This window comes from Seriola dumerili, unplaced genomic scaffold (assembly GCF_002260705.1).
Source record: "Seriola dumerili isolate Sdu_G_001 unplaced genomic scaffold, Sdu_1.0 BDQW01000068.1, whole genome shotgun sequence".
In the NCBI taxonomy this organism is placed as follows: Eukaryota; Metazoa; Chordata; class Actinopteri; order Carangiformes; family Carangidae; genus Seriola; species Seriola dumerili.
In genome coordinates this window covers 17,229,089-17,249,077 of record NW_019174323.1, presented here as the reverse complement: position 1 = coordinate 17,249,077, position 19,989 = coordinate 17,229,089, and the positions used below count along the sequence as shown (strand labels likewise).

Sequence of the window (19,989 nt, the reverse complement as noted above, 5' to 3'; positions counted from 1 at the left end):
ATGAGCCTTGTGATTTGTTTGACAAGCTTATAAATAAAAACATAGCTGATGAATCCCTCAATAGGAAATTCCGTCAGAGATTACAGTGGGCTAATGGTCGTGTCAGAGACTTGGAGCCCTCTTTTCTCTCCTGCCATCATCTCCCAGAGAATCAGCTCCGAGGGACACCGGAGGACAGCGGGGGTGAAAAACAAGACGCTGCAATATCACAAGACGATGAAGACAAATGTCAGGAATAATGTAAAAGAATGAAAACAATAGAAACTTATTAAATAGGGGAAACTGTGAGAGTAAAATCATTCAAAATAATACTTTACTATGTGATTAATTAAAAGAAATAATTCAAGACTTTTGGGAAAATTTTCATCATTTCCAAGAGATGAGAAGATTGACTCCACTCTCACGTCTGTGCATTTAGTACAGAGCTGGAGCAGGATGTGGTTAGCCTAGCTTAGCTTAGCATAAGGTTTGCAGGGAGAGGGGAAACAGCTGGTCTTAAGTCCAACATTAGAGAGTTTTAGAAGAGGTTTTTGTACAGGTACCCCAGAGACCCACCCAGCAGCTGTTCACAAAGAACTAACACTTCACTCACCATTAAACCATTAATTCATTTTTCTTGAGTTCTAATTATTATTATCATATCACATAGAATTATATATATTATTATATTGTTGAAACATTTTTTAAATTTGATATATTATAAAGAATATTGCACATAGCGGGAAATATATATTATCAAATATTGGCTCAAGCCTAGTTGGAGTGTTTAGTGGTATTGGTAAAACGTGTCTACATGCAGTTACATGCCGTCAGTGTGATGTTACAGGCCATAAGGTGTAAGTAAGGTGGCAGGACATTAAAATGAGTAAACATCTCCACCAACTCTGAGAGAACTGAGGTCTTCAAACTGTCAGTCATGTTTATATCTGCTGTCAGTGTCATGAGAGTAAGATTAGATGGCTGTAAACTGACAAGAGGGGTGCTAAATCATGAACAAGCATCCAATGAACCTATGACTCTCACTGCCTCCACCTTAAACATGGGCGACTTTAGGGAATTAATCAGGAGTGAGATATTCTTAGCGAGTGTCCTCAAAAGGACAATGATAGTCAGTTTGGGGATAATGATGCAATGCAGATTATCACCGCAGCCACAAACTGCCTTTCACTTGCCTTTTTTATAACCACCATGTGTTTGTATTGATTAAATAACTGCTTCAGACATTTTGAACGTCACCTCCTCACGAGTCTCAGAAAGCCGAAGCGAATGCAGTGGATTGCAGCTAGAGTTCGTTCTAATCTTTAATGCAACAGATGGTAAAATCTCACGGCTTATGAGTTAATGTCAAGTCAAGTTCAAGTTGTCTAAATTAAGGGCTGCTAAGCAGAGGTCACTCAGTCTATTATCTGTCAGAGGTGCACTTTGATATCATTTGATGGACAGCTGTTAACATTCATTGCTGCCTGAGCTCATTAATTATCATTAAAAATATATTAAAGCAATACATTTAGGTAAACTGAATAGATTTTGATGGGTACATTTATTGTAGAAACTGCTGTTTTGTCAGTGTCAGCTTTAGTTGTTTATCCTGGACAAATGTAAAAGAAGAAAACTGAACTTTAATTTTTTATAAGGTTAGACATTATATATATTGCAGCCACGTTGTGATAATCCTTAAGAAGCATTATATGGAAATGTATTTTTCCTTGCGAATGAAAAGGAGACCACAGCGCCCTCAAGTGTCACTGCTGAGAAACAACAAGCATCATGTGCATTATGTGGAAACTTAAACTTCAATTAAACCGTTTAATCAACTGCTCATTTTATTAGTTTTGAGTTACTGTCAGAATAAATTGTTGTTTTAATTAAAAAAAAGAAAATCTGTATTGTTGTTGTATTTGTTGAGTAATGTTTGCACATAAACCTTTATTATATGAAAGAAATAGTTTTCTTTCCCTTAGTAAATTCAATGCCTTCGTTAAAGAATATCCACGTTCAAATAAAAAATATTGTGTAAATATTTAAATTTTTCCTGTCTGCCGGGAGCTGTATCGGAAAACAAGTGATCGCCTGCCGACGCCACGATTTCCGCTTTTCAAAGTAAGAGCACGCAGTCTTCTTTGAGCCGTTTTATTTCCTCAAATAATCAGCGACAAGTAACGTGCGTTACGTTAACGGCTGTAAGATATTATGTGACAGAAGTGGTGATATTTGTTTTTGTTAAGAAATGACATATTACAATTTTATTGTTCATTGATAATATGCAGGCTAGGCTAACGTTAACCACTAAACCGGAACCCGTTGCCAAGGTGACAGGAAGGGTGACCGCGACCCCAGTGGCGGGCGCGAACCACTTTGGGCCCCCTAACTTCTGTATAGGCTGAAATTAGGATCGAAATGATTTTGAGCTTGTAATGTTTACAAATAATTCCAATGTTTGTAGTTGTAAATCAACCTTTGTAAACCGACCGGAGGCTCCGACACTTTTATAGGAGCACCTACCCGGAGATGAGCTGCCACAGATCCGTTTTACTAGTTTGTATGGCGGCTAGGAGCTCACTCACTTAAGACAGGAAATACAACTGCTCACTTCTCAGACCCATGGCAAACTGTTAGCTAACATGTTGTTTACGCACAGTTTCAACAGAAAGACCAGAAGTATGATTTCAATGAAGTTATTTTAACATGATGCCGGCTGCTGTTAACTCTGCTTACCTCGTAGTATGAGAAACATTCAACCAAGATGTCGTCCTGCACGGAACGCACCTCAAAACTACGGTGTCCCACAGCGGTGAAACAACACCAAAAACCGATTCACCTCGGAATAAACATCGCAGCTGGCTTATTTAGGCTACTGCCCTACACATGCATAACTGTATGTATACATGTATGTACAATATATGCATGTATGTGCAAGTGCTTAGTATCAGTATATTTGTATGTTTAAGTGAAGTATTCAGTTTTGTCTAAGCAGCTTCTCATAGAATTGACTAAAACTGAGTGACACACATTGATATTGTGGATAATAGCAAACCGAGAAATAGATTTATTGAACATAGAATAGATTTTAATTTGCTCAGGTGACGGTGTTATTTGCTCAAAATATTTTTTCTTCAAAATATAATTTGTGTGTTTGCAAAATGTATTTGTCTGTGGACAAAAAGTCCCACTGTGCGCTCAGGAATGAGGCACAAAAATAACTTCATACTTTTACAGTAATTACTATAAATGTTTGCTCAGAATATAAACTACAATCCAGTCTCCTGGAAACACTTCCATTGTGTTGTAGGACTGAATTTGCAGCATTTTCTCACATGTAGCAAAGTTGTGCTATAGTTAAATGGACAGAGGACTTCAGTCATATACAACTGTTTTCCTTACACCTTCTGAACTTTCCAAACTTTGGTCAAAAGCTTTTTATGAGTTCATGTGACTTTTGCAGTGTGGACCCAAAAGAATCAAGTATGAAAACAAAGAAAATGAAATGCACCTTTAATTGTACACCAAAAACAGAGAGGACCGTTACAAGTACCTCGGTTCTCCCGTTCTTCTTTGTACGTGGATTTAGTGAGGTGGAACAAGATGCAGCATTAAAACATCCCATGGACAGAGTTTGAATTTGCACATTACACTAGGCACAATAACACAGCACTAAGCACATCTTCCATTACACATATTCAGTATCCACCACATTCTTACTACAAAAGCACATTCGCATCAACAGACGAAAATCAAAACTGGCCGGACAGAAAAATGGCCAAAATGCATTCTCATTCAGCTTCTGTGTGCTTACAGTAAACCTACAGTAACATGAAGCAGAAGCTAGCAGCACTTAGCCCAAACAGACAAATGCTGAGCATAAACTGTACGTTATCTTTACAGTCAATATGTATTTTAAATTCACAAAAGACATGCTGAAACAAATACAAATAGATTTTATTGTGTTGTGGAGGTACTCTGTAAGTCAAGTGTTTTAACCCTATAACTTGACACAATGTGCTTATGTAAACAAGTTAAAAAGAGAAAGTGAGAAAAAGACAGATCTAATTGAAAACGGCATAGATCAAGACTGCTACTTATACAAGAGGTGATGTTTGACATATACTGTGTAGGTATTTTCTCATTTTAGTTTTTTTAAAACAGGCAAATTGCTTAAGAGTTAACAAAAATCGAATAAAATACTGTGTGCTCGACTGGCTGTGTGAAAGTAGAGCAGGTAAAAACAAAATCTAACAATATAAATCATCTCTCTCTTTCAGTTTTACTTGATTCTTAAATCAGAAAATTAGTCTTATGTTCATGGATTTCAATAAACATCCTTTTTTCATCTTTTAATATTTCTTATACATATTCAGTGCACATTTTTCAGCGACTGTTATTCTGATATATTCTACACTAGTGTTGGTTTTGGCAACATGCATTTACTTTAACCAGCATTTTTTTCATCACCAGTCTATTAATAAAGATGCATAGATCATCATCAAAAAAAAAAAAAAAAAAAAAAAAAAAAAAAAAAGCACCAATATATAGTACCAATATGAACTCTTCAAAAACCTTTAGAGGTATTTCTGTATGTGTATATTTGCATTTACATTGCTGACAGTGGTGTGGTACACTCCCAAAAAGTACGCGTAAAATAAGGAGTTAAAAATAAACAGTTGTAGAGTTTGTAAGTCGAGGTCACTTTCCTATGTTTATGTATTGCACATGCGCGATGCTACTAACGGCTCGTGGAGACTGTTTATTTAAATTAGAAATTTCAGTGTGTAGTGGCGTGCTTTGTTGTTGTGAGTGAATGACTCATTAATGCAACACAGCACTGAGAACTATTGATAAGCCTTTTGTGAAGAGGACCACGGAGAAAACGCTCCAGTGGCTGATATTAGTTATTTTTGAACGGAAACGTTCCACATTGGGAACCCAAATAAAACGCACAGGAAGCAGACACGTTCAAATCTGCTCCTTTACTTCACATGGATCCACTTTGAGGCGTTTTGTCCTTTGTTTTCGTGTCACAGTTATCTCAGTCAAAGAGGTTAAAATGTGGATCACACCCGGTCTCGTAGCGCCCCCTTGTGGACAAACGAGTTAATGTCATCTCCCAACACAGTTCAATGAGTGTCTGCTTTCGTGTACAACATCGAACCTCTATTTACCTTCCTTTCTCAGGAGTATGGCAACGCCTCTGCAAGACAGCGACCGCTCCAGGCCTCGACCCCCAGCGGTGTGGTGATGATATCGGTGCTGCGGTGGTCACCCAAGAGAAACGTCCCCTAACCAGGAAGCGGAGCCGCTGGGCTCTTGCGTGGAAGAGGGCGTTCACTGCCTCTTGCTGTCCAGGATGGCCCTCCAGTCGTCCGACCAAGACAGGAGTCGCCTCTGGGAGGGGCTGATGGGTAGATGCTTGTTGTGGCAGGCGGTGAACAGGATGTGCTCCCAAGTTGGTTGGAGCTCCACACCTGATCAGGATCACAGGTTAAGCACATACGTTACACGTGGAAGTAGCTTAAGCTAAACCCATATTGTAAATCTACTTTATTCTCTGTTCTGTAGACACGACATCTATTGCATGTCTGTCCATCCTGGAGGAGCGATCCCTGCTCTGTTGCTCTTTGGGAAGTTTTTCCTTGTACGTTTCAAGGGTCTAAAGTCAGAGGATGTTGTAATGCTACACAGATTGTTTGTTTGTTTCTGATTTATGACATTGGGTTATACAAATCAAATCTGACAGTGCAAATGAAGCGCTGAAGGAGATGTATGCAAATGAAAACAGTATCAACAACCACATGACATTTTATCTGCATGTTGTTCATTTTCATGCTATTCTCTGAAATGTATTTACATTTTGATCCTGTTCTGTCACTACCCTTTTGTCTGATAGTCAGGTTGTGTCAGTTAGTAAACCCCTCCCTGGAAACAGTGGGTTTGTCCAATTAGAGTTTAGCATCTGTAATTAGGCCTACTGAGACTGAGGATTTCTCCACAGGATTTTGGCAAATTACACGGCAGCACCCTCAGCCAACATTACCTACGATAGTTAGCTGAAGTTAACTTAATTAGCTAGCGAGCTAAAGATGATCAAATCTGCCAGAAAAAAACCAAAGTTATCTGACAAGAAATAAGAAACTGGTTTGTCTACCTGTGTCTGGAATGCAGATTCACAGTGGGGGCTTTTCTTTGCATCACTGTCAATCCATTTGTTACATAAATCGCTGACTCCATTAAAATGTTAATTAGCAAGCATTATTGTTGTTGTGACAACCGAAACACTGCATGTTCACACACATTAACATGTATACAGTCCTCACCTAGAATGTCGGGCTTGTCGTCTATGAGGATGTCTCCGGAGACTACTGTCTTGTCCCGGGTCAGGATGACCTGCTCCAGAAAGTCATGGCCCAAATGCTTCTCTACCCAAGCGTACTGGACGGACACACACACACACACACACACACACACACACACACACACACACACACACACACACACACATATGCAGCAGATCTCATTAGAAAAAGGACACACAGTAATCATTTCCAAAGTGCACTGGCAGAAGACTTACCTTCTCATACGGGCAGTGTTTGTAGTGCTTTATTGGGCTGGTACATATAAAGACATCTGTGCTGCAAAAATAAGGACAAAACAACACAACCAGAGAGGAAAATGTAAAAACATACAAACATTTTTATATTCCAGCTGCTGATACCTGACAGCCACACTCATGAGTCATTGGAAATAATTGATATCTTGGCTTTTGGACAATGTATTCATTAATTATATTATAACATCTACTTTTATCGCAGCACTACAGATTTAATAATAACACTCAGACTTATTGCACTTTTATTGCACATAACACTAAAACTAGATGTTGTAGAGTTTCAGCTTCAGTCTTTGCAATAAGTTTTGCAAACCACTAGATGTCACTGTGCTGCTGTTTGAAGCTTCACAAGGTGTCATCTGCCCATCACTACAATTTAGAAAAATTATATTTTCTGTAAAGTAATAAAATGCCTTTGTAGAGGTGAATTTGTATATTGTATTTCTCTTGCTTCCACAACATATTTATCATATTTAACATCACATGTATGAATGTATGAAATTCATGCATTCACATATAACAGCTGCTGGATGTGTGCTAGATTAGCTATATCATGCAGAACCCCATAATATAAGATGACTGCAGTGCACACAGATGGAGGTTCACCTGCAATAATTGCATCTTCAAGACTTACTTATCCATCTTGGCCATCTCCTTGACTGCCTCCACTCCTCCTGGCAGGGGCTCCAGCTCCATGAAGAAACCTTTGGATTGCCAGATACTGATGGCTTTTTCCTGGAGTCAAAGCACACACATGCATGCAGCTTATCAATAATCAGTGTACATTGATCTTTGCTTTAGGTTTTGAGTGTGTATCCACGTGAGTGTGCATGCGCTCTGGAAGAGGAATGTCCAAAAATTCATAAAGTCCAGTTTTTCAAGGTCAGTTAAATATATACCTTGACAGTGACAAAGCAGCAAAGAACTGAGCAAAACACCCTCTGTGTTTATCTCCACCTTGCTGAGCATAGACCTTGCACCCTTGGCCTGATTTACAATCTCTATGTCATATGACATGATAACAACCAGGGAAATGCCGTCTGCAGTCTTTCTTTTTACTGATGTCTCTGCCTGTTTAAACTACTGTCAATACACTATGTTTGAATTTTCCCTAAAACATCTGCACTATGCATCTGCCCTTGGCAAGTACCCAGCCAGTCAGGAGCAGAGTCCATAATACCCTGAAGGTGAGGCCCTGGGTTATTCATTCATTTAATATACGCAGACTGATTTCCAGGCTTTCTGTCCCCTTGTACACTGAATGACATTTAAAAACAAAACATGATTAGAAATGTGCAAATGCACACACATTATTGTTATTTCAATAAATCAAAAGCAAATCAAAGTTGACACCCACTGACTTGCAAGCCCATTGGAATATGTTTCTGAGGGACCAACAATATTTCATGTTGGTAATTATCAAACTTCAACTTACAAACCCTACAGAGCCCCGCCACTATCAGGGATATATTCTTGTGAATTTAATTCTGGTGAAATCTAACTATTTTAAGTTATTTTACTGGGCACCCCTGGATGCAAACATGCATGCATGTCACTTACGCTCAGGTCACTCCTCAGCTTCCCATACTGCGTTGACACCCAAAACCCTCTCCTGTCATCCAGGGTGATGTAGGGCTCGTCAGGGTACCTGGCCCGGTACTTCTTCAAGAAACCCCCCTCGAAGTCCGCCAGGACCCCGTCCATGTCAACCAGAACCCGCAGTCTGTTACCCGAGAGAGAGGAGGACGACATGTTTACGCAAATCCTCTTGAACGGATCACGAAGCAAAGTTTTTCCTCTTCCGAACAGGCGTGTAGTGCTGGACAGTATCATTGTTGACTGAAGAGACTGCAGCAGCACCGGCCACTGTTTCTACCGTTAACACTGTCCAAACGGCGAAACTGGAGATGAAGTCCGCATGAACGTCGAGAAGTTTTCCCAAATACTGCGACTGTTAAACTGTGTCGGTACTTAACACTGGTTGTATTGTTTTATTGTCTTTTCATGAAGTTTTGTTTTAACGGCTGCTTTAACTTTATTGGGCGGCTCTCTGCCAGTCAGTTACAGCTGAGCTAACGGTCAGTAGCTAACTTTAGCATAGCAGCGGGCAGGTCAAATGTAACATGCCTTTTTACAGTGTTCTGGGAGCTGTTTGCATCGTTTTGTCAGTGTGTATTAACTGCCCGGCAGCTACACGCAGTCTCTCCCGAGCCCACAGCATCTCTGACAATGACTGCTGGAGCGACCGAAACTGAAACGAGAGGTGAACATCTGGTACTGCGGCACCAAGGTGAGAAAAGCTCCGCAGTGAGAACAAACTGTACTACAATCCTGCTCGCAGCAAAGATATTTGTGCTTAACAGGATGGCTCACTCCACTCCTGTTTTCAATAAGTGAGACCTACGTACAAGTCACAATTTGCAGTTTTACTATATTGCAGATTAAAAAGAAGAAAATGATACAACATTATTAGTAATATATTATTATTATTATTATTATTATTATTATTATCATCATGATTATTATATTATAATAGTATTGGTAGTAGTAGTAGAATCATAATAAAAGTGCAAAGGGTGCATTTTTAAGCATTTGAGGCGTCATTTGTGAATTCTGTTTAAATTTGACAAGTAATAAATACCCAATTTTAAATGGATAAAGTTATTTCTTAAAATGACTGGATGATTGGATTGAAGGAATGAATCAAGATTTCAACCGTGTAACATTTTTCACCCTACAATGAAGTTTTTGGGATCCACTGACTGTACATAAAATGCAAAATATTTGAAAATGTGCCAAAAATAAATGTTATATTTTCTGTACTTTTTTTTTTTGCTCATCTTCAATTAATGTAATGATTCACTGTAACACTTAAAAATAGGTTAGTTGTCTAACCAAAGAGTAAGGTCCTGGGTTTGAACCCTGAATATGATAAGCAGTGTAGAGAATGGATGGGTGGATATGAAATGTACCCAGTTCCTCAGTTTTCAAAATAACAGGTGAATACTTTATGCATTTCGTTAAAAAATAAAAAAAAAATACAACAATCACAGATAACATAATCAACTATTGCTTTATCTTGTTTTTTAGAAGTACAAGAAACTTTGGTGTCCAGTTTACATTCAGAGGATGCTTTAAATTCAGTTCGATAGGAGCTCTTACATCTTCTAACATCTTTGTTCAAAACCCGGTAAATTGTACGTCAGTTCCTGTATTTCCTTTTTCCTAAAGGGAAAAACTTTCGGTGCAGCCTTAAATGGACTAATTTAGTCCTTTAACACATAAACATGCACAATAAGTTACAATTTCCTAATAAAAAATAATATTACGAAAATCGTGGCCACTGTGTAACAAATACTATCAGCAAAACATGTACCTGCCACTTTAAGAATCCAATGGTCGGTTCGTAAATCTCGTTGCAGTCTGTTCTGCTCATATGATCTCGCGATAGCTTCACCTCAGTGGCGGCTGTGTGGCCCCCTGTCTCAGTCCGGACGGAGTTGTTTCTGACGTTTGAATGAAAAACAGTGCAAATTACCTCCACTTTGGACCCAGGAAATAATGGCTTCAGCCTTGGAGCAGTTTGTGAACAATGTGCGGCAGCTCTCCGCTCAAGGTAGGGTTGCTAAACTCATTCGAGTGGGAAGTATTAGCTGGTTAGCTAGCATATGCTATCCAATGCCTTGCCGATAGCTAGGCAGCCAAACTGGTCAGAGCCCTCTTTTTGCTTTATCATGTAAACACACCATTAAAATGACTTTCTCTGGCTGCGAGAGTTCTGTAAAGTATCAACAGAAGATGCGTTAGTACACTGTGACGCCACGGATAACCGCGAACTGAGTAGCTTATCAAACAAAATGTCAAAATCATACTTTTTGTTTTTGATCTAGAAAATAAATTCTGGGGACTGCCTACCGGTAGTCCCGCCCTGGCCCCACATGATTGGCTGGCGAACTGAATTAGCGAATATCATTGGTTCAAAGTCATCTGTCAATCCCCCTTGCATTACCTCTGTTGCAAGGCCTTTACAGGACACTTGACCGGCCGATTTATATTGAAATACTCGGCCGCAGAACGATGGTTATAAACAATTTTCTAAGTCAGTTTGTTTTGTACATTTGGAAAGAATAACCACTCTGCAGTCGTAGACAAGAAAATGAAAAATTTGCCTTTTGTTTTACCACTCAAACAATAAAGAAAATGTTTCAACATACTTGAAAGAATATATTGCCCTCTACTTCTTGGTGGATTTTATTAATTTAATCTCATTATTTACAATTACTGCGGTAGGGGGAGTGTTTTAATAACATATCTAGTTTTGGTAACCATTGCAGGTACATCTTTGAGCATGTGTCCTTCTAATGTGCCACAGCATGTAATAAGCCAGTGCTGTAGAAACTTAGTGATGGTAAATCCAAGTACATATAAGTACATAAATTAAGAAACAGCAGGCCTACGTAAAAACAGTGATTTCTAAAATGTAATCTGTATCTTGCACACTGTCTTAGATATTTTGAGATATGTGTCTTTCCAACGATCTAAAGAGCTTGCAAGAAGGTTCAAAGAGGTTTACTTTCTCTATTTTTTTCCTCCCCTCCACCTTGCCTTCTTCTGCCCCCAGGCCAGATGACTCAGCTGTGCGAGTTGATCAACAAGAGTGGGGAGCTGCTGGCCAAAAATCTGTCCCACCTGGACACGGTGCTGGGGGCTTTGGACATCCAGGAGCACTCCCTCGGTGTGCTGGCTGTGCTGTAAGTAGCCTCCTTCTTCACTAACTTTTTCCAGGTTTGCCACCATCACTGCAGTTACCCATGGTCAAGAACTTTTTCTCGGTCTCTAGTGAAATTTGCTGCTGTTGATTTGTTAAATTCTGTCTTATACTGTGTTTTCTCTACACCCCTGCCTGCATTATGCTCCTTGCTTCTGCTCCACTTTTCTCTTAACTGGGGCAATAGATTGTGTTTTTGTTGTGTCTGTTGAAGGTCGTATTGTACTTTTTGTGATGAATAGGGTAGAGGTAGTGGAGCTTGGCAGAAAGAAATAAGGAGAGACACACAACTTTGTTGCTAGTCCATTTGTTATTATGTCGGTTAAAATAAAACACATAAATTATTTAGTATTGCTATGACTTTTATTATAAGCTACCTGTTGCATGTAACAGAAAAAATTATGTAGTCTTGAAGCAGCTGAAGGCTACCTGTTGCATGTACATCTATTAATGAAGGCATGAAACAGTTGAACACTGTAGCGGTGGGAAATATTTATTCTGTTATTTGGAAAGTCAAGAAATGCCTGTGCTGCATTCAGCATTTACAGTTATGAAATTTACTATGATTAAAAAGTTGAGTTGCACCTACACAAAACCCACAACTAGGAAAAACACTGAATAAAGTAGTTTTATTATTAATTAGCTATGACCACACTAGGTATTATTAGTTCACATCTGCATCCCAAACCTCAATACTTCAAATTCTTGACCGATTATATTCCATGCATTTTTCACATGGAAAAACTTAACATGTGGAATTGATCTAAAAAATAAACCATCCAATTAAGTATTTTCATTCCATTTCCATTCCACATATCAAAGTGTTGGTACGGGTTAAGCTTTAAGGCTTACATCAAGGTCTCCTTGTTGGAGGGAATGTTTTTTGCTGACCTCCTCCTCTTTTGTTCCAGATTTGTGAAGTTCTCCATGCCAAACATCCCTGACTTTGAGACGCTCTTCTCCCAAGTCCAGCTCTTCATCAGTACCTGCAATGGGGAACACATTAGATATGCAACAGACACTTGTAAGTCCTGACTAACCAAAACTCTTGCTCCTCGATGTTTAGGAAGCATGTTGGTCTCCTGATGGTTTTTTCTATGTTGCACAGATTCATGCTACACTGATCAACATCCTTTTTATTGTGTTGAGAGCATTCGCTCCATTTGAATATGTACAACTCTGCCACGTTTTATCTAAATTATACCCACTTCTTCATATGCAAGTGATTTTAATTAGTTGTGACCACATATCATGTACAGACTGTGTGTCTACTTACAAGTGTTGTAAGATGTTTTTCAGTATCAACTAAAAGTAAGAACACATTTTATTGTGTTGCATTGTTATGGCATCTGTAATGTGGATTGTGGGTGTGTTTGTATTGTATTAGTACTGTAGTGTGGTGTTCAATAGTATCTACTGTTGTATACCACGTTCTATTTCTGCTAAGTTCTTGATCTCAGATAAATTATTACAATGAAGTAAGAGTTTCATTCAGTTAACTTGTGGAAAATGTTGTGATTGTATATATGAACTCATTTGTGTTACATAAATTGCATTAAAGTATAGATATACTATGTCCTCTAGAGATGTGAACAGTGCATGATAGTTAATCAACTGCTAATCTGTCTAGAACAGTCAATCATCAATTTACATTGAACATTGTCCTTTCCTTCTCTCCTTTCCCTTCCCTTGTAGTTGCTGGTCTTTGCCACCAGTTGACAAATGCCCTTGTAGAGCGGAAACAGGTAAGACTGTTAATTCTGACTATGGTGGGAGTGAAATGTCTGATTATATATCATTAGAGAGCTTTAATTTAAAATATCTTTTTAAACTCCAAATGAATCAGTACCCAATGTAGGGTGTTATAGAGGAAAGATGCATATGCTTATGTGTTATCTTTAAGAGTCAGCACTTAAAAAAAAAAAAATGTTTTCTGCACATAATTCCCCAGATCTGTACAGGAAAGATGTATTTTCTTCAGTGGCCACTCCTTTATAAATGATGCAAATTTCTCATGCTGTTATGTTTGTCCAAAAAAGTTTGTTTTCATTCATGATTCACAGTGGCCTTTGCAGTAGTCTGCAGTGCTGTGGTTACTAATGAAGACTGAATTGTTTGAATATCAGCTTAAAATGCAGAATGCAAATAAGGTTAATTAATTTATTTCGGACTAGTGTCTGTTTCTGTAGTTTTTATTTATTTATTCAGTTGCACCTCGTCCGCCTGTGGTTGGTTTGTGAATCATACAGCTCGAGCTTCCATCAAACCATCTCTGCACAGTTGAACATAGTGTGAATAGTGTGTATTTATTGACAGAGCGTTGTGTTGGGCCTGTAGAAGGCCTCCAACTCCAAACACAAGCCAAGCGACCATGAACTCTTTATATCAGCAACAGTGATCTCTATAATTTTCAGTCATAATCCTTCTTTCTCTTACACGTATGTGCTGATATGCGCCCGTGTTGACACTCACGATGCACTTTATTAGGAACACCTGTTTCTCCTCTTCTTCATGCAATTATCCTGTCAGCCAATCATGTAACAACAGTGGAATGCAGATGCAGATCAAGAGCTTCAGATAATGTTCGAATCACACATTGGAATGGGGAAAAATTGGATCTCAGGGACTTGGACTGTGGGAAGATTGTTGGTGCCAGACGCGCCGGTTTCACTATTTCTGAAACTGATCTTCACACACAACAGTCTCTAAAGTTTTTATACAGAATTGTACAAAGCACACCCAGTGGGTGGGGGTTCTGTGGATGGAAATGCCTTGTTGATGAGAGAGGTCAGAGGAGAACGGTCAGGCTGTTTGGAGCTGACAGAAAGGCTACAGTAACCCAGATAACCACTCCTTTACAATAGTGGTGAGCAGAAAAGCATCTCAGAATGAACAACACATCCAACCATGAGGTGGATGGTTTATAACAGCAGAAGACGTCAAGTTTGACGGTGGTGGTCTGAAGGTGTGGGGAATGTTTTCTTGTCACACTTTGAGCCCCTTTAAACCAATCAGTCATGGTTTGAATGCCACAGCTTCAGTACTGTTACAGACCATGTGCATCCCTTTATGGCCACTTCCAGCATGATCACTCACCAAGTCACGCAAAAGTTGTCTCAAGCTGGTTTCACGAACATGACAAAGACTTCAGTGTAGTTAAATGGCCTCCCCTCCCACCTTTGGGATGTTGTAGAACAGGAGATTGGCAGCATTAACGTGCAGCTGACAAATCTGCAGAAATGATGTGATGCAGTCATGTCGACACGGAACAGAATCTCAGCATAATGTTTCTAACATCTTGCAGTATGGTGTTCCTAATAAAGTGCCCTTCAAATTTTAAACAGCTCTTGACAGAACACACGCTCAGCTCCTCTGCACTAGAATCATATGACCCAAGTCTGTGTTGTCACATAGAGATAGCAAAAGACACCACTTCCTTCCACCTGAATACATTTGTTCGTGTTGATGTTTTTGTGGTTTTCCATGATGTTCTCATTGCTGTGAAGTGTCCTTGTCAACTTGCCCATTTTATGTATGTGTGTTATTGTATGTTGTATGTGTGTGTGTGTGTGTGTGTGTGTGTGTGTGTGTGTGTGTTGTGTGTGTGTGTGATGTTTATATTAATATAATATTATATATATATATTTATACACACATGGTGTTTTAAAGGGCACTGTGCAGTGTCTCGAGAATGTAACTCGTGAATGGGTGAAATGTATCTAATGAAATGTTCCATGCATCTTGCTGCAAAAGCAATTTACCTCTTGGGGACAGTGAAACAATTAAATTTAAATCCTATTTTTCAAAACAGTCAGGGCCAAATGAGTCATCCTACTACTACTACAACAGCACCCAAGAGTGGCATGTTTTTCTTCTTCTTCTTCTTCTTGATCTAAATATTTAAATGCATTTTAAAGTGTGGTACAGGCCTAGGCCATTTTCAGTGTGTTAGGATCTCTAAAGCAAGCTGCAGCTGAATAACTCAATATTTCCTTTTCTTACAGCCATTGAGGGGTGTCGTTGTCCTAAAACAGGCGATAGACAAAATGCAGATGAACACAAACCAACTTACCTCAGTTCATGCAGACCTGTGTCAGGTGAGTCAATGCCCCTGCTGCATCTTCATCATGTCTGTAATCTTAAAAGGCCTCATGCTTTGACTTGCACATTTGATTTAGCTACTGAATGTGATCAGTTAGGCTGTGTTATCTGTAATCAACATCTACTCCTTTTGTTTTTGATGGATTCTTCCTCCCAAGTGCACTCATGGTTGAATATGCAGTTCATGGGCTGTTGCATTATTCAAAGACGAGCTGAGGCGCAGTTTAACCATGTCCAGTGTAACCTGTCGGTCACCCTCTCTACATACCTGTCTCCCTGCAGCTGTGCTTGTTAGCAAAGTGCTTCAAGCCCGCCCTGCCCTTCTTGGAGCTGGACATGATGGACATCTGTAAGGAGAATGGAGCCTATGACGCAAAGCACTTTTTATGTTACTACTACTACGGTGGCATGATCTACACGGGCCTCAAAAACTTCGAAAGAGCACTGTATTTTTATGAACAGGTACTTTATTGTGTTTTATTGGCACTTGCGTTATGTAGTAGAATTTATTTTTAGAAAATTGCCCTCTAATGTGACCAGTAATTGTTGTGAATTTGTCACTTGTACCCATGTGTGTACCCACGTGTATTGCCTGAATACACATTAAACTGTCAGTTTCTCTGTGGTGTTTCTGTGAATGATAACATTTCTAATTTTCCCCTGTCAGGCAATAACCACTCCAGCCATGGCAGTGAGCCACATCATGTTGGAAGCCTATAAGAAATACATCCTGGTGTCACTCATTCTCCACGGCAAAGTGCAGCAGCTGCCCAAATACACCTCACAAATAGTAGGGAGGTTCATCAAGGTAAGGACGCATGGAATGGGTGAAATGAAAAGTATTTGGGCTTTGTTCTTTCAGTATACAGACATGAAGTTACACCCTCATCAGGTTTCAATACTCAGTAATTGGTTATCAGGAGTGATTTACAGGTAGAATTTCATTTGTACTTAAAGACAGAGACTGCTGTTCATAGAATAAAACAAAAGCACAGCGGTAACAGAAAATGCTGATGATCATGAAAGGTTCCTCTGTAAGGCTCGTTGAGTTTCCATGCACAGTAGCTAATGTCCATCCACCTCTGAAGGAAATGCAGGAACTTATTCAGTAATTGTTTTTGCTTTTATTGTGAGCACGTTGTCAAAGTCACTTAAGATCTATGCATGCAGCTTATCTTTACATTTTGCTGTTTGTGTTTTCCTTCTTCAGCCCCTGAGCAATGCATACCACGAGTTAGCTCAGGTTTATACCACCAACAACCCGGCAGAGCTGCGCAGCCTGGTCAACAAACACAGCGAGACCTTCACACGAGACAACAACACAGGCCTGGTCAAACAGTGCCTCTCCTCCCTCTACAAGAAGAACATCCAGAGGCTAACAAAGGTGGGTGTGTGGATGTGTGTCTGTTACACGAGCACGTGTCTTTTACTTCTATATTAACACACACACACCACATGAGAAAAGTGTGAATGAAAATCTTCCAGTCATCGCTCATGCCACGAACCGTACTGTATGCTGGCGATTATACTCGGGCTAGGAATGATGTTTAGACTTTACATTAGGCTGCACACAAGGCATGAATTCCCTCAGTCGCGGTGTGTAAGAGCGAGAGGTGAGTAATCTACCAGTGTAATGTGTGTATCACAATATGAGAGTTGACACATTTTAATACTTCGCTTATCTTGATATCACAATGTTGCTTTGATTCCTGCTCATAAAGGCTTCACTACAGTGAGCTGCTGAGTCTGAGAAAATAATGATTTAAAAGTTGTACATTTCATTTACAAACTTTAGCATGTTGTAGTAAGTATAAGATATTTATGAAATAAATGTTTTTGTGTGAGATTTTTAGCAACAACCGGTTGGAAAATCTCCAGTATTATTGGTCCAGACCCCTGATGTGATATGGTAGTTGTGGGAACTGGAATCTAATGTTTTGATTCTGATTCTGTTTAAATATCTGTGTCTCTCTTACGTGTCTCCTGCAGACCTTCCTGACACTGTCTCTGCAAGACATGGCGAGTCGAGTGCAGCTGTCAGGCCCCCAGGAAGCAGAGAAATACGTCTTACACATGGTGAGTTGGTCCAGAGTGACTAAAGTATACTAATATCTACGCAGTACATTTATTTTATATCTTTTATTATATTTTATGGGAGCTTTTTTGTATTTTTGGGGGGCACATCTTACACAGTAGATGGTGAGGGATTTGTTTGATTTATTTATCGTAAAAAAACAAAATAAAACAAGTCCAGATAGATTTAAAGGTTTTAGATTTAACTTTCCGTGAGTTTAGTATCAATTGGTGCAGGTTGTGTTTCGCTTTTTTTCCTCATGTCGCTCTTTGTACTTCTTTGTAGATTGAAGATGGCGAGATCTACGCTAGCATTAACCAAAAGGATGGTATGGTCTGCTTCCATGACAACCCCGAAAAATACAACAACCCAGCAATGCTCCACAAAATTGACCAAGAGGTGAAGATGCCCCTCTCTATTTTCAGTTTTCAGTCTTGCTTTGAATGAACTCTTAATCTTATGTATGAATCCTTTGGTATTATTATCAGTCACTACTTTTAAAGTGAAGTTATATCATTTCTCTCTTTCCAGATGTTGAAATGTATAGAGCTGGATGAGAAACTAAAGTCTATGGATCAAGAAATCACAGTAAACCCACAATTTGTGCAGAAGGTGAGACAATGTTTAACAACATCAAATATGTAAATATTAATAGTTTTTTCTGATATTTGGACTTTTTTAACGTATGTATGGGTTGGGTTTTGCTCTTAAATATTTCTATGCGAATGTCATGTGTTTTATGTCTCAGTGGAAGATTTGCAGTCTTACAGTTTATGGTACAAAGATGCATCCATATTTGGTAGAATGATGAATGGAAAGTAGTCACATTTGCATAAAACATGCACTTTTTGGTGTCACAGACATATAACAATCCCAAACAGGATGTAAGTCGTTCAGGAGAGTTCCTTGAAGTAGATTTTTCTTGAGTTGTCTAAAGTGATTTTCTGAGCAAAAAAACTGGAATGCATGTATCCACATAATTTAGTTGTATAACTGCTTCCTGGAAAAGGCCACTGGTTAGTCCCAAAAGATAAAACAGCCAGTACAATAGTGACACTGTAGCGGAAACCTGTTTGCAACCAGTTATTGCGTCTGTTGCGTCTGTCGACACGTGACACTTTTTTTTTTTTCTTCCCCCCACAGAGTATGGGATCGCAGGAGGATGATGTTGGTAGCAAAACATCAAGTTACTCCTGAGGGGCCTTGGACAGGGAGAGAACGCTGCAGCCACCCAACACGTTCTTCCCAGGATGGGTTGGATTTTTTAAAAGAGGAAGACAAACATTCTATTGCATAAGGACATTGGTCAAGGAAAATCTAATTGTGTGGAATGATGATAAATTTGGTTATTCTTTCTTCACAGTGTCTTAAGGATAACAAAAGATCCTTACAGAAAAGGAAAAAAAACATTACAATTTTGTCAGTGTTTTATTTATCAATGTTCAGGTTGGAGCGCCACTGCTACATTAACAGAAACCACAATAATAAAAACTGGACTTATTTGTTCCAAACGTATGTGTGAATAATCTCACTGTTTGTTTTGGTTCTGCTGCATGATGGCCGTAACTCGAGGGCATTACATATGAGGTAAAACATCTATGGCTGACGAGGAATAAATCTGATATATTCTACATTTGTAAAGACTGATCGTTTCCCTCTCACTCCTTTTGGTTAGAATGTAGATATCATTGATAGCGAAACTGTACACGTGTACATGCCCTTGACCAAACTCGGCACAATGGAGGAGTCGTTCACAATCTGGTGCACTGTTTTGTTTTTTGTTTTTTTGTTTGTTTTTTTTGTTTTTTTTTTTTCCTTTTTTTTTGGGGTTTTGTTTTGTTTTTTAGGTCGGATCCACTAGAGGTCGCTAGAGCACTGTACAGAAAACCGTTTTGACAGCTTGTTACTACAAGAGGTGAAGTCAACAGATGAATCCAAACTGTCATGTCATTTGGGAGCTTGAGCTTTGCGATTGTGGATCTGTTAATAATAAATTGTTTAAGAATATAGTTCTGGGTTTCATGCCTTTGTGAAAAGATTCTCATCCGCTTGGTTCTGCATGTACTATGATGTGGATATGAATTTCCATCCACTCTTGATTGTCACATTTTAACATTCTGGACTGATTGACAGCGAGGTTGATGTATGCGTCGACCAATGAACGTCCTTATACAGGCGGATGTGGTTTGCAGGAAAATGTGACCAATCACCGCGCAGCACCGATTTCGAAGAGGCGGGACTTAATCGTTAAAGGAAAGTTGGTAAACGTCAATCACGCGCAGCTCCTTCCGCTCATTGGCCGACCGTTATGAATGAGGTGGGTCTTGATGACACTCACCGTGTAAGCTACTGTTGAAATTCCAGTGCTAACCAACTTTAGCCAGCTTGCTAACATGTAATTCAGCGAATGTGAAGAACTACACACAAGGCGCTCCTCCGGATTTA

At 39.3% G+C, this 19,989-nt stretch overlaps 2 protein-coding genes across 2 annotated transcripts; one reads left to right on the top strand and one right to left on the bottom strand.

Moving 5' to 3' along the window:
- Positions 1 to 4,637: 4,637 nt before the first annotated feature.
- On the bottom strand, positions 4,638 to 8,929 carry nt5m (5',3'-nucleotidase, mitochondrial). The gene is made up of 5 exons (XM_022743291.1): positions 8,162 to 8,929; positions 7,236 to 7,336; positions 6,563 to 6,623; positions 6,309 to 6,423; positions 4,638 to 5,459 (listed from the first exon to the last, which is right to left on the bottom strand). The coding sequence occupies exons 1-5, from the start codon at positions 8,432 to 8,434 to the stop codon at positions 5,320 to 5,322; spliced, it is 690 nt and encodes a 229-aa protein (XP_022599012.1). The 5' UTR covers positions 8,435 to 8,929; the 3' UTR covers positions 4,638 to 5,319.
- Positions 8,930 to 10,058: 1,129 nt separating this feature from the next.
- Positions 10,059 to 19,175, top strand: cops3 (COP9 signalosome subunit 3). Its single transcript, XM_022742699.1, has 12 exons — positions 10,059 to 10,217; positions 11,223 to 11,352; positions 12,281 to 12,393; positions 13,065 to 13,114; positions 15,374 to 15,466; positions 15,753 to 15,932; positions 16,138 to 16,278; positions 16,681 to 16,854; positions 17,460 to 17,546; positions 17,830 to 17,943; positions 18,076 to 18,156; positions 18,688 to 19,175. The coding sequence occupies exons 1-12, from the start codon at positions 10,163 to 10,165 to the stop codon at positions 18,739 to 18,741; spliced, it is 1,272 nt and encodes a 423-aa protein (XP_022598420.1). The 5' UTR covers positions 10,059 to 10,162; the 3' UTR covers positions 18,742 to 19,175.
- Positions 19,176 to 19,989: the final 814 nt, after the last annotated feature.